Raw genomic sequence first — 24,811 nt, forward strand, 5'->3', positions numbered from 1 at the left:
ACCAGCTTTACTCTGAAGGCTGATTTAAAGAGATGTGTCAGATAAATAACTACTTGTTCATTGGGGGGGCTGTCAGTTACAACAGTTTTGAACTTGCTCTTGTGGAACTGAGTTTCTCAGCACAGATGATGTTCTATTTTGAATATCATAGCACATTTATAACAAGGCAGTGCTTTCAAGGCTTTCTCGTGGAGTGGCTTTGCAATATGCATAATTCACTGGGAAATAATGTTTTACAATTGCAATACTTTATAATTTTTTATTAAATAGCAAAAATCACCCTATCTTGCATATGACCTGTTGTATGAGAAATTAATTAAGAATGATCTCACCCCTCCCTGTTCTCAAGAAAGTCCTATATAACCCCCCACCACTGTGGGAATACAATGCTGGGCTACTTAATGACTAACTGTGTTTCCATAAAGCAGTTCACTGAAATGATTCACCAAATGCTGGAGACCAATGAACTCTCTGAGTGTTTTTTTAGCCTTTCTGTTCTCCTGTTGAAACATCCTGCATTATCAGTTAATATTTAGCTGACACATTTCCAGAAGGCAACTACAAATAGATACACTACAATAAGCCACTTACAGTTATCTACCCAATGTAACCCACACACACTACAGGAAATTTAGTCTCACCAATTTATCTGAAACACATTTTTTTCTACTGTGGAAAGACACCTGAAGAGAACATGTAAACTTCACACAGGCTGAACAGGAATCAAACTGACAGCCCATCATACAGCCTACCCACATCTGCTGCACCACTGTGCTGCCTGTATGCATGCTGTAAAATTTTGCTTAGAGTTGGGTGGCATGGCAGCGCAGCAGATCGTGCTGGTGCTTCACATCAGTTGGGCTATGGCTTTGGACATGATTTTGAGTTATGCACTGTCTGTGTTGAATTCACATGTTCTCCTTGTTCTTGTATGTGTTTCACCTGACTGATCCTCCCCGAGTCCAAAGACATGAGTTTCAGTCAACTCTAATTTTCCTTCTTGGGGATAGTCAGTTATTCTGAGCAGCATTTGCATGTTCTCCCCATGTCTGCATGGGTTTCTTCCCAAAGACTTGTTATTCAGGTGGATTGGTCACTAAGTCACCCATAGTGTGTGAGTAACAGTGTTTCAGTGATGTATGGATGAGTGACCCAGTGTAAGTAGTGTATCTAGCAGTGTAAGTCATCTTGGTGAATAAGGTGTGTGGGCTGATAGCACTACATAGAGTTCATTGGAAGTCGCTTTGGAGAAAAGCATCTGCTAAATAAAGTAAACAAGTAAACCATGTAGGGGTAATGTAATATGAGGAAATCAATTTAATAAACCACAAAAACACTTAAGTATTTAAAAGGCCATCCTGAAAGAGGATGAGCACTAAATTGCTTGTATTGGGCGAATGGGTAAGTGTGTGCACATGTGGCTACCCTGCAATGGACTAGCATCCTGGCCAGGGTGTATCCCCCTTAGCTGGGATGTGTCATTGTGACTCTGCTCAGGACAAGCAGTTATTGAAATTAGATAGATGAAAGAGGATGAGGACTTATTTGTGGCAATATGTGTAAGAACTTCTATCTAGTCTAAATCACTAAATGGCAATTACACCAACCTGATGTTACCATGGAAATGACATAAAGCTTCTATTGCCTGACAAGAACCCTCAGGGAGACAGCTGAGGGAAATGGTCTCTGTCGGTTCATGTGTAGAAATATTATGAATCTCTTTGCCAGTATAATTTCTGACACACTATCAATACATGCAGAAACAGTTCTGCTCAGAATATTCTCTTAATAAGAGATACAAGGTAGGAAGTGTTGCCATTTTTTAATGTTCGGATGTTTGATCTCGTCTTGGAATATCTGATCTCAATATGGATATAAATTGGAACAACACCTCAGGAATTATGGCCTTTAAGTGCAAAAATGTTACTTATATTTGCCATCGACTGTGTCAGTTTCCAGTTTAATTTGTCATTTTACCAGCACATAACCATTTTCGCTTATTTCATCGGTATACCCCGGAACCCGGTCCTCATCGTTCAGCGAACACATGAATGAGCGTGAGATACTCCGAAAACATATCAGTGTTCTGAAGAACTTTCAGAAGCATATACACACGCTCGTTAACGTGTGGGTTTCGTACGCGTTCTTCCTTAGGATATTACTTGCCAGGTGCCCTCTCTCAGCACAGTTCAACTCAGATGCACAGATTGCACACCATATAAAACTCAGACCCAAAGTCAGTCACTGGAAATTCTTCAACTTTCTTCTTTTTTTCTTATTTACAAATATATTGGTCCTTCGCAATCAATAAAATTATCTTACATATTGTACTTTACATAGTAGTAACAAATTCAGATGCATGTCCCAAAATTTTCAGAGTATATAAATATAAAGAAATCCAATATTAATATGAGTTTCGCACTAAGGTGAGTAGGGGTGCACATTTATATAGTGAGGAATACAGGCTGAGAGCTTCATTTTAGAATGACTATTTTTTCCTTAAATTCTTACCTGCTTTATCACATCATGTATACTTCACATATGATGACCAGGATTAGTGTGTGTGTATTAGAACTGCTGTTTGCACCATCCTTGTCTACAGGTTTTCTGAAATCAGCAGGTAGAATTGTACAATACGGAAGAAAACGGTATAATGTCATACCATACACAGGGGTGTAGTACACTACAAACAGTACTAGCACATTATAGTACAACAGAGTGAAAAACAGACCGGACCTGGGTAGTAAAAGCAGGGTAAGGCGAGTCAAATGACTATTTAGAATCATGAGTCACGTGTCATGTATATGGTGCTGCAGGTTTGTAATTTGGGGTGCCAGAATTTTTCCACGGCGTAACTGCATTAAAGTGAAAAGTAAGGACAATATATCCATGTACAACATGAAGTCGAGTAAAGAGCTCAAAAGGATTCCCTTTTCAGGATTACATTATTCCTTGCACATATGTGCAATATAGCAAAATGGCAAAACCATTGTTCTGCAAAAATGGTGAGACAGCTCTTTTTTTTTTTAGCTCTCTGAAACTGTCAGGCTATCCTTCTATAACCTCCTATGCCTGTGTAAACATGTTTCTCTTACATCCACAACTTTTACTGTCCATCAACAAGTTTGATACCCCTGTCCTCTGCACACTTTACTGGGTTCTGTGCCCACAGGTTCGTCTCGAGTGATTAATGTACTCATCCCTTCTCTTAACATCTCACCACTCCATACATGTCTCTCTCTTCTGTTATTTGTCTTATTATACGCTACACACAGCGTTGCATGGAGTTACTGACATGTCATGCCACCTTCCCCTAATACTCGTAATTATGACCATCTTGTCTTCTTTGTGGACCACGTGGAGCGACACATCGGCCCCTCAGTGCCCGGCTCCTCTGGTGTGCATCAGTGCCAATGCTGAGCCTCTCTGCCTCTCAGAAGGAGGTAACACAGGTCATCTCATCAGCCAGCTCCTCTTCATCCCGGCTCCTGATGGGCTCCTCATCGCTGTACAAGGTTCCCACGTCAGGGTGGTTCAGGAAGCCCCCGCCACCCCCTCCTCCGCTGCCACGGCTCAAAAGATCACTGGCGGCACTCTCCATCTCATCGATGGTCATGTGGCAGGCATCTGCAATCTCCCGCTTGGCAAAGGCCACGAATTTTGGATCCTTGGCATAGAGACCTAGCCCCTCTGAGATCAGGACCTGGAGACAGGTTGAGATAAAGCGCTGAAATACTGCAATACCGACTGCTGTGCGACAGCAGGTTTCAAAAATGTGAAAGATATTCATTTTAAAAGCCCCCCCCCCGACCCCCATTGTGCGAATCAGCCGGTCAGTTTTCTGTGGCAGTAGTAGGAACTGCCACAGGACCATGTGTCGGCACAGACCTAATACTAATGACCACTGGCTGTTAGACTGCATGTGTGCACAGCAGCTCTCTGAAAGGCACTTGCAATCACGGGATGTGCAAAGGAATGATGGCGAATTAAAACGTGCTCCTCACCGCCTCAACAAGGCTGTCCGCGCTGCCCCTCTTGTCACTATAGTGAGGGCTCAGCTGGGTGGGCACCCGCAAGGTGGTGTAGGCTCGATATGGCTGCGGCCCGCCGCCATTCCCAGAGCCCGTGTACCAGCCAGGCTGGGCGGAAGCAGGAAGGCTGGCTTCATTCGACTTCTTGTCCCCCCACACCAAGCCCCCAGCCCCTGCACCCTCCTCCTCCACTAGAATTAATGGGGCGTAGAGCAAGCGACTTCGCCGGGGGCCTGGATTGGCCCACGAGGCTGTGGAGCTTGTTGACGAGCGGGTACTGCTGCGGCGGGAGTCGTAGCTGCCGTACGTCTAGTGGGGTTCAAGAAGAAAATGTGAGAAAACAGGGATCGGGAGCCACGGAGAACATCTACGTGCGGAGGCAGCGTTGTTAGACAGCAGGCCTCTGTAGGCATCACCTGTGTGCGTGCGCGGCAGGGAGGGGAGTTCTGGTGGTAGGTGCCAGGGATGGGCAGATCATCACTGCTGCCCTGCCGTCTCAAACACTGGATGTTGAAAGCGGGCTTGCGTCCTGGAAGGAAGAAAGAGACACATACCGAAAAGGAAACCTACCCCTGAGATGGGTAGGAACAGCAGGGGGTTGCTGGTGACTGCAAAGTACAGGTGAAGACAATTAATGACAGAGGGGTAAATCCACATTCGTAATTTCGCGAGGATAGAATGCTGGAAACGGAAGATGTTTACAGGACATTCATTTACCAGTGGGCGTGGCAGGAAGTAGACGTCGCCGAGCTGTCCGTCGACCCTCGCCATAGCCGTTGCCATAGTGATTGTTGTACAGCACGTGTCCAGGTGGGTGTGCATTGTACATGTGTTCGTGGTGCCCGGGGTGCATCGGCGTGCTGTCTGCATACAAATGCCTGAGGAGGAGAAAGACAAAGTGGGAAATGCAAAAAGGCTCTAAACTCACAGAGAGGTGCATGTGTGTGATAGGGTTGTCATGGGAACCAATTCTGGCAAGGCGCAGTAGGTGAGTATTTTAACAACCGCCGTGAAGAAAAACATTCTTTGTGGCTCAGAAAATAATACTTAGGGCACGGGAGGCTTAATTTACACCTAGAAATACAAATTAAAGCAATATAATGGGAACAATGCTGCATAAGAAATCTGTTACTATTGCTGTGTTTCAAAGAACAGCTGATTAGTTCTTCCCCACAACATCTGTATCCCCCTCCAGATCCTCCTGCTGTTTGGGAGAGCAGAACTCCACGTTCTCAGCCTGTGTACCTGTCCCTCAAGACCGGACTCTCGGCATCCTCCTCCCTCCTGTAGTAGCCCTGCTCTCCAGGGTAACGTTCCTCTCCTGCCTCCGTCCTCCCATCATGCCTTCCACTTGGAGAGTCATAAACATCCCCAGAGTCTCTCCTGGAGGGGATTCAGACAGGACAGGTGGAAGGGGAGGTAACAGGAAAAGGCAAAAGGCAGGCAGGTGGAAAAGTTTCAGGTTACATTAATAATACATACACACGCATGCACCATCTGAACTGCTTGTCCCATGCGGGGAGCCGGAGCCTAACCCGGCAACACAGGGCACAAGGCTGGAGGGGGTGGGGACACACCCAGGATGGGACGCCAGTCCATCACAAGGCACCCCAAGCGGGACTTGAACCCCAGGCCCACCGGAAAGCAGGACTCGGGCCAACCCGCTGCACCACTGTGCCCCCCTCCAATAATAAGAAAAAAAGAATAAAACAAGAGATGTGGTACATATTTCTAAACCAGATAAGAATGAAAAGAAGTCTGATTCCCCCCCTTGAACCCTTATGTGGCTGGTAGTGTACTGGTTAGTACTACTACTTTTGGACCCAAAGGTTGCAGGTTCGAGCCTCACCTCTGGCTGTAGTACCCTGAGTAAGGTACTTACCCTACATTGCTCCGGTAATATTACTCAGCTGTATAAATAGGTGAATAATTGAAAGTCGCTTTAGAGAAAAGTGTCAACTAAATGAATGGATGTAAATGTAGGGAGGTTAAAACAAACAGCTAGGGCAGAACAAAGTGATTTTACAGTAAAGGGAATTCACCCCGAATGTCAAGGAAATGAGAGAAATGACAATGATTATGATCATGACGGTAAATTCAGAGGAGAACTAACTGCAGGAACCTCTTACCTGAGGTATTTGTTGTAGTACCGCACTCTGCTGCTTGACAGGATGGTACAAAAGCAGGCTTTACCATAACGAAACATGACAAACATATTTTCACTGGAATTGACAGTGTGAGAAAAGCGCTTCTTTGATCATTTGAAAGGAACTTGGCTAAAGTTTCTTCTTGTCTGTCCGCTCTACATCGTCCCATTTCGCACCATGTCCATGGCTTTGTAGACACACTCGCCTGTTGGAGATGGCTTTGGGAGGCTGGTCCACGAGCCCATTCCTGACAGACGAGTGCCGACGGTGAGAACCACGGCGATGATGTGAGGGTGCCCTGTCGTCCTCCGCTCCCCTGGGGTCCTCTTGCACCCCGCTTCCATTGGGTGTTTTTGACAAGCCCATCACAGAGGACCGGTGAGCCACCCCGTTGGAAAGGGCCTCTCCTAGTGGCCCGGGAGTGCTGGAAGCAGGTGAGGCCACGGAGCCGCGCCTGTCCTTGGAGACAGCATCACCATGACCGGGGAACACACCGTTGCTCTGCAGGAATGAAGACAAAGCAAGGAACCATGAATGAAAGAAAGAACAACTTAGGCACCATTACACATTAGTGAGGATTATGGGAATTGATTTATTTAACATATCTCAGTGTCTGTCACTATATACACACATAACACAGGATCTCTAGTGAAGCACAGGTGGCATGAGTGACAAATCTAATGACACATGTATGATAATGACATACCTTGTAATGGGTTTCATCCTCTTCTGGCTCTTCCTCCAGGCCTTCCTCTTCCTCCTCTTCCTCGAGGTCGCAGGACATGGCCAGCCTCATCTCTGGCCCCAGGTCTTGCAGGGTACGCAGACCTGCCTGACACAGATGCACGCGGAGAAAGAGAGGGGGGGACCGTATATACGCTGCGCAGAACAGTCACTTATACCAGAATAGCACACTGACACAGGGACTATGTCACCGTTGGCTCACACACACACACACACACACATTTCAACAAGCAGAGAAATGTATACAAAGTAAGCAACATTTTACTCAAGCACACATCGCTCAGCACGTCCCGGAAGAGGAAAACGAGAGATATGTATGATGCGCTCCTTACACACCCATCGACACATTCACATGCACAGATACGCATCTGCAATGCAGAGGGAGAGAATAAGTCATGCATCACCGACTAACAGTACCGGGCAACAGAGTGCCGAGCCACGGCACTGTCACCAGACCCCTAGGCAAAAACTCACTAACGCATACCCCTTTTACCTTGTTACACAGTGTACATGTATACAATGGATAAAAATTCTACATTACTATCCTTTCAAGGCCTTTTCATTACTTTTTGTGTTGTTACATATATTCAGCAGGTAATCAGACACTGATATTAGGCAAGAGAGATAATAGTGTTTAGACCAGCCCAGTGCGTCCCTCCAACTCCACTGAGCACTAATCACACACACACACACACACACACACACACACACACACACACACACACACACATTGACTGAAGCTGCTTGTCCCAAGCAGGATCGTAGTGAGCCAGAGCCTAACCTGGCAACGCAGGGCACAGGGCCAGAGGGGACACACCCAGGGCGGGATGCCAGTCTGTCGCAGGGCGCCCCAAGTGGGACTTGAGCCCCAGGCCCACCAGAGAGCAGGCAAACCTGCTGTGCCACTGCACCCCCCCGCTCCCCTGTCATAGGAAATTCTTAACTGACCCTGGAAATAAAACCGATGTCCACGGCACTATATTGGCCAAAACAAACACGGACAAGCCATTTACCTGGAGAGCAGATGAATTGTTGGTATCCGGGTCTCCTAGCACGCCCTTCTCCTTTCGCTTGCGGAACTTTCTGAAGTAGTCCTGGATTAGGAAGGTGGCGTAGAACTTCCCCACGGTCACTTCCTCCTCTGCGAGAGAGATACAGTATGTGTTCTCAACAAAGAGGGTGAGGAGAGAGGAACCCAGTGCGGATGAACAGAAAGGAAAACAGGGACCAGGATGCTGAATAGGATTTGTAGCTTTTTGTGCAGCTCACACATTTCTGCAACATTCAAGAACTGTCATTAAAAGCCCCAAGAGGCCAGTGTTTTCAATCTCACCCGCAGCAGGGGGGATGACCTCATCCAAAATTTTGGGCTTCATGCGCTTCCATATCTTCTTGATGATAATCCTCAGCTCCTCATTCTCCTGGTCTGGGTTACCTGTGGGTGGTTGGACAGCACAGTGGGACACGGAACAGGGGACACAATTACAAGGTATGAAAACGCCACAACACTGCAGCATGCGATGCACGGGCCACATTTTCATTTTCAAAATGACATCCACGTACACATACTGTAAAATCCAGAAATAGGAGCATTGAAATATTGTTTGTCCGTGTCTCATCGTTTAATTCATAGGCAGCAAGTGAGCAGAATGAGCGCTGCCCTGTGGCTGACCTTCTGTTTTAATCTTGAGGGCAGTTCTGACCAAAGCAAACAGAGTGGCGTTGAAGGTCACCGTGCCATCGCTGTTCAGCGGCATGTTCATGGCTACCAGCCTCTGCCAGAGACAGGGGAGCGTAATGTAGGATAACAGCAAGTGAGATGGGGGAGGGGGTTGCGAAGAAGGCGAACCATCAAAACAAAGTGGCACTTTCATAAACATACACACACATTGTTTTCACTTTTAGCAAGGAGAATTCTTAACTAAAATAATGAAAAAAAAAATTAATACAAACATTTTGTGACAACTCATGGACACATGCTGATGTTTATGATAGCGGACTGTTCTGAAAGAGCCTCGTTCAGCAGGCTGGGACTGAAGTGGGCCATACCTTGCAGGCAACGCGGTGAGGGCACAATTTTCCAAAACCCAGAGGAGGCTGGATTCTGCGCAGGAGAGCCACCACATCCAGGTGCTTGATACGGCCCCTGGCACGCAGAAGACGAAATGCAACGCGGCTGTCTGTATTAATGCAACACCCTCGGGGCGGCTTAGATTACACAGGGAGGAAAAACGGCGAGAGGATTCTCACTTTGCCTCGGGGTCGTACTCAGACCAGATCCGTTTGAACTCATCCAGGTGATGAGGGCCAAGGATGGACCAGTCGCGTGTCAGGTAATCAAAATTGTCCATGATGACAGCAACAAACAGGTTGATAATCTAAGAAAGTGAGAGTGGACAGATTTCAAATGGGTTTGAATGAGCAAGGAAGGACAGTCGCTCCTCGGGCACTCTGAATATTCTTAGGGGCATCGTATTGCTACAAGAAGTTCGGTACCAATGACCCCCCAGTCTCCTCAACTGCTTACAGTACTTGGATTTTCCCTTATGGGGCCCCTTCATTTCTTGGATTTTTTTGCACTAATAGTAATTTCCGTAAATTTGTGATGTATGTCTCGTGTTTTTCTTTCCTCATGTCCTTACAATTTATGTCATAGGCTGCTGAGAGGATTCACAGAGTAAGAATTTCATTGTATGGTGTAACGAACTGTTTACTGTACACATGCCAATAAACTCTTGAATCTTGAATCTATTGCTCCCTTGCTCACCAGAAAAGCACAGAGCATGAAGAAGCTGATGAAGTACACGATGGCGAAGTTACTCCCGCAGGTGAACTCCTCCCCTGGTTCGTAGTCGGACTCCGGGTCGCAGCGCTTTCCTGGCAGGCTGGCCAGCATGATCTCCTGCCAGGCCTCACCTGTCGCACACCTGCAGAGTGACAATGGTCAGTCTGCTCCTATGTGCCACTGTTATCTGAGCGAGCACCCTACAATGTTGCGGCACGCTCCCGTCCCACCTGAAGAGCAGCAGCACGGCCTGGGGGAAGGTCTGGAAGTTGTTGTTCCTGTTGATCTGAGTGAGATCCTGCATGGCAATCTTCCCAAAAGTCTGCAGGATGCAGCATTGGAAAACAAGCATTACAGAAAGCAGGAAATGAAAACGTAAGGACCCTGAAAAAAGGCCTTCGTGACTTGATCTTTCCCCATTCAGAAATTCCCTGTGTACAAAAGTAGGTCCAAATCATTTCAGATATTCACAGTACATAACATACAAACAAAACATATCTAAACAATGTCGGAAACTCAACTTTTTTAAACAGTGTGCTGTAGGTAAGACCTTGTTAAAAGGCTGGAGGCACTGAACATGTGGCCTGACCTGGTTTTTCATTAGGACATTGAATGTAGCTCTCTCTTCATTTCACAGGCCTCTGAGGACTTTCCCTTTCCTTTGTGGTGCACGGTGAGTGGCTGCATATTAACCCTGTGGCGTGCCTAACTGAATAATTCATCTGATGAACCAAACTGCTCCTCTTTACAACACAAACAGGTCATCCAGCATAAATATAGGGAAAGGTGCCCACCACTGCAGTGAATTTTTCCTGAAGGCACCAGCAGCCCCGTGTCTCTACGCTTCTCATAACTGGTGAGTGGCCGGAGGCAGATGTGCAGACAGTTATTATTTCAACATAACCAATTGCCTGTAGGATAACTGTGGAAATCCAAAGATCTAATAGAGAAAAACTTGAGACTCCGGTACATTCCCAACAAATGTGGTCTCCAGTTTGTACATAACAGACTTTTTCACACTTTTTCAGCTTAATCACACTCCATACCTATTTAGTGAGATCCCCATTTACACCAAAACATGTATACAATACAAGGGGTACCTCTGTAGTGAAAAAGACACCTTGTACACATGTGTGTTTGGTATTTTAACAACAAGATAGAAAAATGTTTGGAAAGTTCAATGACTTTAAACACCAGAAAGGTGTAAAGACATGTATTCATCAATATTAAATGACATATATGAAAAAACTAAAGAAATAAGATTATCTTTTTTCCATTTTGGCATATATAGGAGCAGCTGGTAGTGTAGTAGTTAGGGCTACTGCCTTTGGAGCTCAAGGTTATAGGTTTGATTCCCACCTCCAGCTATAGTACACCTTGACCAAGGTACTTACCCTCAATTGCTCTGATAAAATTACCCAGCTGTGTAAATAATTGTAGTTTACTAAAATAACCTTGGAAAAAATAAAGTAGAGGTTTGTCCTAAAACCCAGTGATAAAATTTCTATGAAAAGCCATAAAAAGAAAGCAGAAGTTATCTTTCCAACCTGCATACTCTTCAGCAAACAATAAAAAGCAGGTTGTTTTTTTAAAAAAAAATGCAGAATTGGTAATAACAGTATAAGCGTCTCAGCAAGGCCACTCACCTGCATGCCGATGACAGCATAAATAAAGAAGATCATAGCGATGAGCAGAGCAACATAGGGTAGAGCCTGGGAAGTATGGAAGAAAAGTTTCAGAGAAGACCTGCTGAACATTTTAAGTGTTTTAAGACACAGCAGGTCTTGCTTTGACCAAACTCTTGTTAAATAAATGTCTTATTAGGTTCAATCAGTTGGACAAAGATTTAAATGTAAACATGAACTTGAGCAATGTGGAAAGGATCAACCATGAATGGCAGTGCAACAGAACTGTACACTTTAGTGACTTTACACACAGAAAAATTACATTTGTTGCATAGTTGCCCTGGTAATTCTGGAAAAGAATGTTTTCTCGACAGCCTATACTTTGACCTCAGTATAATCTTCCTATGACCCCTGACCTGAAGTGACTTGACAAACGTCCAAAGAAGGGTGCGAATGCCCTCTCCCTTGCTGAGAAGTTTGACTAATCGCATGACACGGAACAGGCGGAAAAATGTAATGGAGACTCGAGAGCTGTCTTCAGAGCTCTGCAAAGACAGAAAGAGGAAAAAAGGGAGACAGAGAGATGCAGAGAGCAGATACAATAGAGAGATGGTGAGAAAACAGTGAGAACCATTATTTCATTTTAACAAACACGTTCATTCTAGGGAGAACGAGGTGAAAGTGAAAGGGGGTGAGGAAACAGCCAATGAGCCATATGCCTCTACCCTAAGTGTGTATGCAGTTTTTCTCTCTCTTTACCTCTCCCACAAGGCCTCCATTGTGAAAGTGAATAATGGGCTCAAGCGATGAAGGTGATGATGGAGATGGAACTAATGACAGGATGAAGTATATATAGATGAAAGGAGACAGAGGACCATCTTCTCAACTGTAACATGAGCAAGCATTCCGTGTTTACATTCAGTTTAAATCATTCATTACACCTTCATAAGCAAAGTGCAACGCTTCTAGAGTGTGTATTTCATCTTTTTGAGCTAAGCCTTATTGGAAGTACGGTAAGAGAAAACAGTGGTGGTGGCAATATAGTGAAAAGCCACCAGAATGAATCATCTGATTTACTGTAGGGAGACCTGCTCTTTGAACGTAATATTGTGATAATGATGACAAATGGTTAATCTGTGCTTTTATACTTAAAAAGCCTCCCTCTTTATGCAAGCAGTGGATTTTGACTCAATATACAGCACGCCTGCAAGTATACTTCATTTATTTCTCGACACGTTCCTTGTCTTAATCTATCCAAAGGGCCTTCTCAACACATTTACGCCTTCACGCATGGCTGAGAGGGTGTGGTAAAATGTGGTCTATGGTTGCGATGATCCGCATCAATACGTGTTGCATCGGACTTACACTGAACTCTGTCACCACTATGTCCACGACGCTGCCCACCACAATTAGAGCATCAAATGAGTTCCAGGCGTCAATGAAGTAGTGCTTCGGGGACACAGGAAAATGCATATTATTGCAATATTCACATGCCGAGAGATAAGGGGATAAAGGCAAAGCAATGACACGAGTACTCTGTTAGAGAGCCACTTTGTTGTTGAAATGTGGTGTAGAAAAAAGTTCTACAATCATAATTGCTTTGTTTTTTTTTAATTTGTTCATGGGTAAGCTTTGGAGTACCAATGCACAGTATATTTACACTGCTAATAAAACAGCATGAACTGATGGTTGAAAAGTAGTGATATGATGCTGAGAGCAATCTCACCTTGGGCCTGAGGGCAAGAATTTTGAGCACCATCTCCACAGTGAAGAGGCCAGTGAAGACCATGTTCAGTATATCCATAGTGTAATTGAACGTTTTGGACTGGTCATAATGCTGGGGGAGGAAACAAAGCAAATATAGCCACTCTCATCGGCAAACATGAGATGATAATGCATTAATTATGGTTTTTTACATAGAATCCACCTGCAGGCCTGTGTGTAGTGCAGGCTGGACTCCAGAAGTGCCATACCTGCACTGCCAGGGTCACAGTGTTCAGCAGGATCAGGACAAACATGATGTACTCAAAGGCAGTAGAGTTGACAATGGACCAGAACCTGTATTGTACAGGGTTCTTCGGGATGTACAGTTTCAGTGGTTGGGCCTTCAAGGCATATTCTACACACTGTCTCTGAGAGCAAAGAGAGAAAGGCATGTTAATACACCTCAATCCAATATCAGTGCCAGTCCAGCCACAGGAGCGGCAAATGCAGCATGACATTAAATACACGTGGTACTAGGAACTCCCAAATTCCTTGAATAAAAGACAAAAAAAAAATAAAAATTTGCTCAAATTCAGTCATGCAAGCACTTTTCTAGTTAGAGGTATAACACATATGAGTCAAGTATTTTCAGTAACCCCAACCCTCTGAAAAAAAATCATTGTGAGCCAACAGGTCAAACTTCAAGATATTTCCCAGAATTCAACATGATTCTAGTTAGTGAGGTAAACACTGATTCACCAAGCCACATAAAACCAAGCATCAAAAATAATTTATTTCCAATTATTCCAATAATTTCTGTTCCCAGTGCTTTTTTTCCTCAACAATTTACTATTGCTTTATTTTTAATGGAGAAAAAAATTTAAGGTACATCACAATGGAGTACAACAACAAAACACACACTTTCTGAACCACTTGTCCCATACAGGATTGGAGGGAACCAGAGCCTAACCCAGCAACTCAGGGCATAAGGCTGCGGGGGAGGACACACACCCAGGACAGATTGCCCATCCACCACAAGGCACCCTAAGTGGGACTTGAACTACAGACCCACCAGAAAGCAGGACCTGGGCCAACCCACTGCACCACCGCACCCCAATAAACAACAAAACAGTTTTGATCAGTATCACACACACACACATTTTCTAAAATGCTTATCCCATATGGGGTCGCGGGGAACCGGAGCCTACCCGGTAACACAGGGCAAAAGGCCGGAGAGGGAGGGGACACACCCAGGACGGGACACCAGTCCGTCGCAAGGCACCCCAAGCGGGACTCAAACCCCAGACCTACTGAAAAGCAGGACCCGGTCCAACCCACTGCGCCACCGCATCCCCCTGATCAATATCATACTTTGCTATATTTTAGTTACTAATTTCCCACATCTGGTCACTGGCAAATGGGTTTCTGACCTTGTAATAGCTTAAACTGATATCTAAAATCATAAAATCTTTAAAATTTGTTGAATTGTTAAAAATCTGACAGCATCAAATTCTGAAAACTAACAGTATAAGGAGTACAAGAGTATTATACTGTAAAGTCATCACACTGACAATAATTGTTTATAACCATTCATCCATCCATCCATTTTCCAGACCGCTTGTCCAGCAATGGTCGTGGTGGCAATAGGGAGAGCAGAGAAGCCCAGACGTCCATGAGCCCTTGCAACTTCCTCCAGCTCAACCCGGGGGATCCCCAGCTGCTCCCAGGCCAATTGGGAGATATATTCTCTCCAGAAGGTCCTGAGCTGACCGTGGGGCCTCGTCCCAGTTGGCCGTGCCTGGTATAACTCCAAAGGGAGGCACCCAGGGGGCATCCTTACCAGATGCCTGAACCACCTCAACTGGCTCCTCTCAATGCGGAGGAGTAGCAGCTCTACTTTGAGTTCCTCCCGGATGGCCGAATTTCTCACCCTGTCACGGAGAGTGAGTTCCACCACCCTGCACAGAGAACTCATTTTAGCCGCTTGTAGCCGCAATCTTATTCTATCGGTCATTATCCAGAGAGCATGACCATAGGTGAGGGTAGGGATGTAGACCGATAGGTAAATAGAGAGCTTTGCCGTATGGCTCAGCTCCCTCTTCATAACTACAGTCCGGTAAAGCAAGCACGTTACTGCTGCCGCAACTCCCAGCCTGCAGCCGATTTCACACTCCCTTCTCCCCTCACTTGTGAACAAGACCCCAAGATACTTAAACTCCTCCACCTGGGGCAAATTCTCTCCCCTTACCCGAAGGGAACATGGCATCCTTTTCCATGAGAGAACCATGGACTCAGACTTTGAGGTGCTGATCCTCATCCCAACAGCTTCACACTTGGCTGCAAACCGTTCCAGTGCGTGCTGGAGGCAGCCATGTGACGGTGCCAAAGGACAACATCATCTGCAAAAAGCAGAGACGTCACCTTCCGACTCCCGCACAGAATGCCCTCCTGACCTCGACTGTGCCTTGATATCCTGTCCATGAAAACCACAACCAGGAGTGGAGACAGGGCACAACCTTGGTGGAGTCCAACACCCACACTGAATGGGTTTGACTTAATACTGAGTATGCGAACACAGCAATCGTTCCGTATGTACAGAGACCGAATGGCTCGGAATAGTGGCACGAGAATCCCATACTCCCGAAGCACCTCCCACAGAACTTGTCTGGGAACATGGTCTTAGGCATTCTCTAAGTCAAAAAAACACATGTAGACTGGATTAGCAAACTCCCATGACCCCTCAGTTATCTGTGAAAGGGTGAAAAGCTGGTCTACTGTTCCACAGCCAGGACAGAATCCGCGTTGTTCCTCTTCAATCCGAGGTTCAGCTATCGGCCGGAGCATCCTTTCCAGTACCCTGGCACAGACCTTCCCAGGGAGGCTGAGAAGTGTGGCACCCCAGTCGTTGGCACACATACTCTCCGGTCCCCTTTCTTAAAGACAGGCACCACCACCCCAGTTTGCCAATCCAAAGGCACTGTCCCCAACGTCCATGCAACATTGCAGAAGTGCGTCAGCCATGACAGCCCTACAACATCTGGGGCCTTCAGCAGTTCCAGGCGAATCTCATCCACCCCCGCTGCTTTGCCACTGTAGAGCTTTCTAGCTACCTCAGTGACTTCCACCAGGGAAATGGACTCTGATACCCCAGAAGCCTCTCGTCCTGACTCTTGTAATGGCAGCATATCTCTCAGCTTTAGGAATTCTTCAAAGTGCTCCTTCCACATCCCAACAATGTCTTCATTTGAGGTCAGAGTCTCTCCAGCTTTTCTGAGCACAGCTTGAGCGAAGCTCCTCCGACCCCTCCTGAGCCATCGGATGGTTCTCCAGAACCTCTTTGAGGCCGACTCAAAGTCATTTTCCATGGCCTCTCCAAACTCGCCCCACGTTCCGGATTTTGCTTCTGCAACTGCAGCTGCTGCCGTCTTTATTGCCTGCCGGTACCTATCTGCTGAGTCAGAAGTCCTCAGAGCCAACCAGGTCCTAAAGGCCTCCTTCTTCAGCTTGATGGCTTCCCTCACCACTGGTGTTCATCAACGGGTTCTTGGAGTGCCACCGTGACTGGCACCCACAAGCTTTTGATCACAGCTGCACCTGGCTGCTTCCACAATGGAAGTTTTGAACAGGGTCCATTCAGACTCCATGTCCCCTACCTCCTCTGGGACCTGAGAGAAGTTCTCACGGAGGTAGGAATTAAAATAATTTCTGACAGGGTCCTCCGACAGTCGTTCCCAGCACACTTGGGTCTACCGGGTCTGTCCATCAGTTTTCCCCGCCATCTGGATCAGCTCACCGCCAGATGGTGATCGGTTGACAGCTCAGCACCTCTCTTCACCTGAGTGTCCAGAACATGTGGCCTCAAGTCAGATGAAATGACTACAAAGTCAATCATTGACCTTTAGCCCAAGGAGCTCTGGTACCAAGTACACTTATGAGCATCCTTGTGCTCAAACATGGAGTTTGTTATGGACAAACCATCACTAGAAGTCCAGTAACATTTCACCATTCGGGTTTACATTGGGCAAGCCGTTCTTCCCAATCACCCCCCTCCAGATTTCCCAGTCATTGCTAACATGGGCGTTGAAGGCCCCTTGCAGGACTATAGAGTCTGTAGGTGGGGTCCTGTACAGCACCCCATCCACTCAGCACACACAATAGTCACAGTTTTCCTCTCCGCGACCTTAAGTTGCATTGAGCCGACTCTCTTGTCCACCGGGACAAACTCCAACTATACGGCAACCAGCCAGGGGCTTGTGAGTATCCCCACACCCACCTGGCGCCTGAGCAGAAGAGAGACCACCCCCTATCGAGGAGTTTAGTTCATAAGGCAACACTGTGAGTGGAGGTGAGCCCAACTATATCTAGTTGGTATCGCTCAACCTCCTGCACCAGTTCCAGCTCGTTTCCCCCCAGTGAGGTGACATTCCACGTGCCAGTTTCTGCTGCGAGGGTCCATGACGCCATGTGCCACCCTGCCCCCTCCTGCTGCCTGAAGGCATTGCACCCATCCCCCATGTTGGACCTTGCGGGTGGTGGGCCCACATGGCCCCCCACATTGCCTTTTCAGGCTGAGCTCATCTGGGTTACATGGGCTGCCCAGCCACCAGACGCTCGCCCAGGAACACTACCCCCAGGCCTGGTTCCAGGGGTAGGTCCCGGTGACCCTATTCCGGGCAGGGTATCTTCCAATGACTGTAAAAAAACCAAACTAAAACACTCCAGAAGAACTAGTGGTATTTTTTTTTATCAATAAATCTTAACTAGTCATAATTAACGCAAAAATCAACATAACTAAGAACTTTGAAAAAAAATTTGTGTTGTATGTTCAGTTAATTCTGATAGATTAAAATTATAGCCTAAAGCCTTATTATAAAATTATAGCCTTATATTAAAGAGTTGTCAGGCAGAGTATTTGCTGCTTTTCAGAGTTATAAAGGAAGTGACTGGCATTTTTAGGTTCCGCATCTGAGCTGTGCCTATATTGAGTCCAAAACTAACCTGGTTTTTGTCCAGCTCACAGTTCTTGTACTCCTGCTCTCCCTGCTCACGGAAGGTGATGATGACAAAACCCACAAAGATGTTCATCATGAAGAAGGCAATGATGATGATGTAGACGATGAAGAAAATAGAAATCTCCACGCGGTAGTTGTAGATGGGACCTTTATTCTCACCATTGGCATCGATTGCCTTGTACAAAAGCCTGAAAATGAAAGAAATGAAAAAGGGCTCATTTAAAAAGACGATTTGTGATCTTGACGTTCAGCTAGACACACATAATCCAAAGCACCAGAACTTTCCATCTCAAGGCCAGACACACACACACACACACACACACACACACACACACACACACACAGAGTCTCACTGTGGAGATTTCACTGTTACTCTTGCTACAGGTCCTCAAATTTGCTGTAACAGAAGCAAAAACATACTATACATACTTTCAATGCTGGCGATAAATGCATTTTTGTGCTTTATAAAATTTTAAATTTATAAAAAATTCAATTTAGATAGAAGGAAAACTATTACAAATATGCAGGAAACATTGTTTTCTATTCTATTCTATCCTATTTTCTATTTCTATTTTCTATTCTACATCTATTCTTATGGATATCCTTCTCAAAAATGCCCCATGGAGATTATTAAAATATGAGTGCATGCACACACACACACACACACACACACACACACACAACTGCACATATTAAGGTCAGGTGCTCACGCGGGCCAGCCCTCGAAGGTGGACACGGTGAAGAGAGCCATCATGCCCATCAGCACGTTATCGAAGTTGAAGTCACTGTTGTGCCACACTCTGTCCTTAACCATTGGCTGGGTCACATCCCCATCCTTATACACAACAAAGGTGCCCCTGTGAGACACACAGGTGTCAGGCAGAGCACAACCACATAGCGCCCAAACCCCAACTGTGTCAGTGGCTGGGAGGAGATGGGGGTCACTGTGCCCTAGTGCGGTGTTATGAGCCCCAGTGTTTTCCTCTGAAGTAATGTGCTGCCGCTCTGTGGAACGCCCCTTCGAGTGCCTAAGGAGGTAGTGCAAGGAGGAGCGAGAAGACTGCGAGCAACTCACTTGCACTGCTCCGGAGTGTACTTTGCTTCATCGTTGCATCTGTAAAATTTGCCCTGAAAGAGAAAAAACTCATACATGGCAGCACAAACATGCACCCAACAAAAGTAGGGGAACTGCTTCAGTGGCAGATAAGAAATTCATATTTATTCAGGAAAAAGCCAAACACACCTGTAGTTACAGCATGATACCCACAATCCTACCATTTGCCCCATGAATTTATGTGTTCAGTGGCACACAGCAACTACCCAGTGTATCAGTTACTGAAGTACAATGTAGTAGAGCAGCAACACAACATGATGCGGTATTCGGAGGACAATCCGTGCTTTACCAGCCTTTTAACAGGGTAAGTTATGTGCAGTACTAGGGTCCAGCATCCGCAATCGAGTGACTGTTTCCACAAAGCACAAGATGGACACCCTACCCTGTCACTTAACAACGGCAGCAGGCAGATTACCTTGAAAAGCTGCACTCCGATGCAAGCAAACATGAACTGCAGTAGTGTGGTAACGATCATGATGTTCCCGATGGTCCTGATGGCCACAAAAACACACTGCACCACATGCTGCCAATACAGAGACAAACAGCTGTGAGGCATGGCTGGAACAGGAGACGTATACATGGTTCTACACATACATGTATGCATACATACATAAATGTGTATATATATAATATATGTTTATTCAGTTGGCTGACACTTTTCTCCAAAGGGACTTACAGTGTTAAGGTAATTACAATTATTTATTCATTTATACAGCTAGAGGTGGGATTCAAACCTGCAACTTTTGGGTCAAAAAGGCAGCAGCTCTAACTACTACGTTACCAGTTGCTATTAGCCAAATGCTATATTCTATATTAATTATTTATTTATTTATCTGTATATAAAATTCATACTATTCATAGCCAGGCAGATCATTATAAACATTTTATATTTCACACATGAATCATGACATGCTTCATTGTTTTTCAGTTTTACCACTTTTGTGTCATGTGCCGTAACATGTCATCCCTGTATTATCCTAAAAAGCAGTTTGGATTTAATCGAGTATACACACACACAGACCACCTCACGTGCAGACACTGGCACACACACACACCTTGAGTCCCTTGGCTCTGTTAATGGCTCGCAGAGGCCTGAGCACTCGCAGTACCCTGAGGATCTTCACTACAGAGATGGCGCTTGAGCTGGGGGAGGGGTGAGAGAGAGAGAGAGAGAGAGAGAGAGAGAGAGAGGGAGGGCTGGGCAAAGGCTGCATCATCAAATTACAACTGAAATGAATTATACAACAGCGCTGAATCACATGCTGCCTCTGGTACACATTTTAAATGTCTGGTCAATAAAATTAGCATTCACTCCAACACAAAATTTGCAATTCAAAGCAAAATCAATAATTTTCTTATTATGGTATATCTGTCCCGGTAAATTCTGGGCATGTTTTATTAAAGTGTAATTTTATTTTAAAGAAAGATTTGGCGAGAAATTACTTCCACTGAACTACCTGAATAATAAATACCAAAATAAATTCTATCTAGCAGATGAGAAATGTGGGTAATAAATAAATACAATTACATTTTCAGTTCATCTAATATCTTTGCTTAAGATCGCTGTTACGTTTTTTTCCTGCGATTTGTCCTACTGCTTTGCATGTCAATGCTCCATTTAATATTGCAAAAACATAATGTTCCGCAGGCTTCTAATGTGAAGAAAAATGGCATTATGAGATCATGTCACGGTCGGCGGGAGGGATTTTTCTGCATCAGATCCCTTTGTCCACCAGAGGTCACAGTAACTACAAAGGAGAATATATTTGGTTTTTAAAATGAACATCTCTACCATATTTCTAGGAATGGAAATTCTACCAAATTCCAGGGAAATATTAACGGCACATTATGCGTGACTCTCAATTCAAACAACAAACATGCTGTCCTCTAGCTCAGCTTTGTGGCGGTGCTCTTCAGGATGCTTCGCTGCAGTGTGCCGGTGTAAGACAGCGGTCCACCGGGGAACTCACTGCAAGAAGAAGGAGACCAGGGACACGCTGACAACCAGCAGGTCCAGGAGGTTGAACCAGTTCCTGCAGAAAGAGCCCTGGTGTAGGAACGCACCATGTACAGTCATCTGGATGGAAGGAGAGGACAAGAGGCACAGGTAGAGGGGCAGTGGTCAGCCTCTGGATCATGTAGACTAGTAGTAATAAATGCTTGAATTATGAAAGGTGCAGGCTTGTCCTTTCTGTCATTTAAAGGATGCCCCATAAAAGAAAAGACTAAATTATTCAATTCTATGTTCTATGCTGGTTTTCACAGGTTCTCCCATATCTCCATAACATTAGGCACTGATATTTCCACCAGTATTGAAAAAGATGGTTGTTTCCAGAAAGCCATATTAGAATACAATACCTTCAGGAGGATTTCCACTGTGAATATGGATGTAAACGCATAGTCAGCGTAGCCCAAGACCTAGGGGGTGACACAGGGGTTAACTGTAGGCAGGATTCGCCACCGTCTGGTACGCTTAAACTGGGACTTTGCTCTCTGTGATTGCATGGTGTGGGACGGCGATGCTTCAACTGCCCCTAATTGGCATGTCCAGCAAATGTGCAATCGGGACAGCTGTTGACCTAAATAGGTGTCATGCACCGTGGGATCTGCCTCTGTGGCAGCCTTGCAACCGTCAACGCTGAATAAAGCCACACAAAGAGTCCTGGGATGGGGCACTCTCACTCTGCTGTCTAGAACGTTCTTTTCAGGCGCAGCAGGGAAACAGCTGGAAAAGCATCTTGCTAGCTTACTTTACTGACTGACATAATGACATTGTCCACAATATGGCCCTACACGGCACATCCGGTTCCAAGATTCACCGTGCAGAAATGATGATAAACCTCAATGTATTTTTACATTTATTTATTTAGCAGACACTTTTCTCCAAAGCAACTTCCAATGAACTCTATGTAGTGTTATCAGCCCACACACCTTATTCACCAAGGTGACTTACACTACTAGATACATTACTTACAATGGGTCACTCAGCCATACATCAGTGGATCACACTGGTCACTCACACACTATGGTGGAACCTGAACAGCATGTCTTTGGCCTGTGGGAGGAAACCAGAGCACCTGGCAGAAACCCATGTAGACAAGGGGGGAACATGCAAACTCCTCACAGACTGAGCAGGGATCAAACCCACATTCTCTCACACCACCCAGGCGCTGTGAGACAGCAGTGCTACTCGCTGTGCCACCATGCCACAGTCCAGACTTTCAAAAGTCTGGTGACTGCAGCAGGTTCTAGCCATGAGCTCTGGTAACCTGACTTTCGATCTTCCTACACGTTAACTGTGGTTAATGCATCCAACCCGCAGAGAGCTGTCATAACCTTGTGCCCGACTCCAGTGCAGTCCCGCAAATGTTAGGGAAAACAGGATGCGTAGCTCCTTGTGCCTTACTTGGTTCCTGAAAGAGTGTGCCCTGATTGGATCTTCTGCAGCCAACGAAATACTGCTGAGGATGATGAAGACCAGGATGAGGTTCGTGAAGATGTGGTGATGGATCAGTGTGTGACAGCCCACTCTTATCCTTTAAGAGACACAGTAACATCGTTACACATTCTGAGTCACACACTGCCCTCTATCTATCCTGAGCTAGTTTGTACATAAGAGACGGACGTGTAAAAACAACGGTGTGAGTAGAAGAACCACAGTAGCGTACAAAGTAAGAGGTTTCTGTGCACAACACTCCAATGTACAGTATGTTTGCAGAGTAAGCAGGTAAAGTGCAGAGCAGCGTAAGTGAGTGTACAACATCGCCATTTATGATGTGAGTGCAAAATAATCCACTTGTGCTATGCACATCAAGTACTAGAAGTTGTGTATTGTGTCCGGACCACTTAACTCACGGGTTGGTTTTGCTGAGACAGAAAAAGGCGCTCCCTTCAGGAATTGGGAGAACTTTCTCTTTGGGTGGGGTGAAGTCAGCCACGTTTATCTGGACCCTTCCTTCTTCTGACAAGGGCAAACAGGAAAGTGCAGAAAGTTGGACACTGAATATTTTAATTTGCCTAAATTTTATAACTTTAAATGACTTTGAAATCCAACATACTGTAGAAGCATCATTATAAAAGAGAGTGCTCTAACCTCCTTCTTCACCCTCTTCTGGTTCCTCCTCTTCTTCATATTCATCCATATCGACCTCCACAGCAGGAAGCAAGAAAATAAGGTCAGTTTAAGAGAGATATCAGTAATCATGGTGAAATTTAATGGGAGACAAGTAAGAAATCTGATAAAACACCACTGCTCGATAGGCATACCTTTGTTTCTTCACTCTCCGTTCCTTCCCCGTCTTTCTTTTCTCTGCAAGAGAAAGCCAATAAGTTTTTAGCCAACAGAAAGAGAGCTTCTAAAAGTATTGCATGTGCCCAAAAGTGTCAAATTAGTGTTAAATGGACCTCAGTGGGCAGCTTGTTTGCCCTCGTTCCCTGTTTATACACTTCTTTTATGCTCTCTCCTTACTCTTTTTTGTTGTCATCACCATCTCCACCAGCCAGATTGTCCACAGCGATGGCCAAGAAGACATTCAGCAGGATATCTGATTAACAGTGCAAGTTAAGGAATAACAGGCAGCATCAACAGAAGAGAAGACAAAATAAAATTCTTCGGGAACTGACTGGAAGCTATTAAATAAAGGCAGAGCGGACTGTCATGTACATGTCAGCTCAAAGGATACAGTTACCACAGATGAAGAGAATGACAAAGTATATGCAGACTATCATCCCAGGGAAGTATGGGCCTCCATATGCCATGATCCCATCATACATTACTACATTCCAGTCCTCACCGGTTAGGATCTAAAGAAAGAGAGGCCTTTGTGTGTTCTACCCAGATGGAGAGGACCAAATGAAGAGGATTGAAGTAGTGCATACATGTGGTTCAATACTGACATTTCCTAAGAAGATTTCATGAGAAGATGCTTGAGTAAAGATGCCAGAGAAAAGAACTGTCTTCTGATACCTGGAAGCATGTGAGCAGGGCCTGAGGGAAAGCGTCGAAGGTGCTCCGCTTGGTTTGAGCCTCGTCAAAGTTAAACTTCCCACCAAAGAGCTGCATACCCAGCAGGGCAAAGATGATGAGGAAGAGGAAAAGCAGGAGCAACAGGGAGGCAATAGACTTCATGGAGTTGAGGAGAGAGGCCACCAGGTTGGACAGAGCGTTCCAGTGTCTAGGAAGGAGAGATGCATCCAAATTATACAGCCGCCTCACCTAAGACTACGCGTGTTCCCTTACTCAGTGCTTGACGACATGCTCTTGAGCAAAGCTCTATGGTGTAGCGTCTGCACAGTGACACTGAAGATCCAAACAACACATCCAAGCCACAACAGCAGTGGAAGTAATGGCAGAGCTCAAGATTCTCATTACCGTGTGACTTTGAAGATCCTTAGCAGGCGGACGCAACGTAGCACAGAGATACCCAGCGGAGGCATGATCTCCATTTCAACCAGGATAGTCTCCATGATGCCGCCACATACCACAAAGCAGTCGAAGCGGTTGAAGAATGCCACAAAGTAGCCCTGAAGCCCCAGACTATACATCTTCAGCAGCATCTCCACAGTGAACAGTGACAGGAGCACTTTGTTGGCAATGTCTGAAGGGAGCAAGAGAGCAGGAGTTGAGAGGTGCAGATGAGGACGACCTAA

The 24,811-nt window shown here is 45.6% G+C and overlaps 1 protein-coding gene across 1 annotated transcript in view; it reads right to left on the bottom strand.

The window, feature by feature from the left end:
• Positions 1–2,135: 2,135 nt before the first annotated feature.
• cacna1fb (calcium channel, voltage-dependent, L type, alpha 1F subunit) overlaps positions 2,136–24,811 on the bottom strand; it is a 37,596-nt gene continuing 14,920 nt past the window's right edge. Inside the window, exons 14-48 of the mRNA XM_018752846.2 lie at positions 24,534–24,759; positions 24,129–24,336; positions 23,845–23,965; positions 23,631–23,706; positions 23,429–23,471; positions 23,256–23,310; positions 23,018–23,120; positions 22,569–22,698; positions 21,521–21,580; positions 21,133–21,239; positions 20,218–20,305; positions 19,578–19,685; positions 19,124–19,176; positions 18,759–18,905; positions 18,035–18,236; positions 13,306–13,464; positions 13,059–13,169; positions 12,698–12,781; positions 11,749–11,877; positions 11,354–11,419; positions 9,938–10,029; positions 9,690–9,849; positions 9,173–9,300; positions 8,972–9,068; positions 8,595–8,697; positions 8,256–8,357; positions 7,936–8,063; positions 6,885–7,010; positions 6,329–6,679; positions 6,161–6,282; positions 5,277–5,414; positions 4,749–4,909; positions 4,448–4,560; positions 4,005–4,340; positions 2,136–3,703 (exon numbers count right to left, since the gene is read on the bottom strand). Coding sequence (XP_018608362.2) covers positions 3,434–3,703; positions 4,005–4,340; positions 4,448–4,560; positions 4,749–4,909; positions 5,277–5,414; positions 6,161–6,282; positions 6,329–6,679; positions 6,885–7,010; positions 7,936–8,063; positions 8,256–8,357; positions 8,595–8,697; positions 8,972–9,068; positions 9,173–9,300; positions 9,690–9,849; positions 9,938–10,029; positions 11,354–11,419; positions 11,749–11,877; positions 12,698–12,781; positions 13,059–13,169; positions 13,306–13,464; positions 18,035–18,236; positions 18,759–18,905; positions 19,124–19,176; positions 19,578–19,685; positions 20,218–20,305; positions 21,133–21,239; positions 21,521–21,580; positions 22,569–22,698; positions 23,018–23,120; positions 23,256–23,310; positions 23,429–23,471; positions 23,631–23,706; positions 23,845–23,965; positions 24,129–24,336; positions 24,534–24,759 — 4,703 coding nt within the window. The 3' untranslated portion in view covers positions 2,136–3,433. The remainder of the gene's footprint in view (positions 3,704–4,004; positions 4,341–4,447; positions 4,561–4,748; positions 4,910–5,276; positions 5,415–6,160; positions 6,283–6,328; positions 6,680–6,884; positions 7,011–7,935; positions 8,064–8,255; positions 8,358–8,594; positions 8,698–8,971; positions 9,069–9,172; positions 9,301–9,689; positions 9,850–9,937; positions 10,030–11,353; positions 11,420–11,748; positions 11,878–12,697; positions 12,782–13,058; positions 13,170–13,305; positions 13,465–18,034; positions 18,237–18,758; positions 18,906–19,123; positions 19,177–19,577; positions 19,686–20,217; positions 20,306–21,132; positions 21,240–21,520; positions 21,581–22,568; positions 22,699–23,017; positions 23,121–23,255; positions 23,311–23,428; positions 23,472–23,630; positions 23,707–23,844; positions 23,966–24,128; positions 24,337–24,533; positions 24,760–24,811) is intronic.

Source organism: Scleropages formosus, chromosome 1 (assembly GCF_900964775.1).
Source record: "Scleropages formosus chromosome 1, fSclFor1.1, whole genome shotgun sequence".
Classification (NCBI taxonomy): domain Eukaryota; kingdom Metazoa; phylum Chordata; class Actinopteri; order Osteoglossiformes; family Osteoglossidae; genus Scleropages; species Scleropages formosus.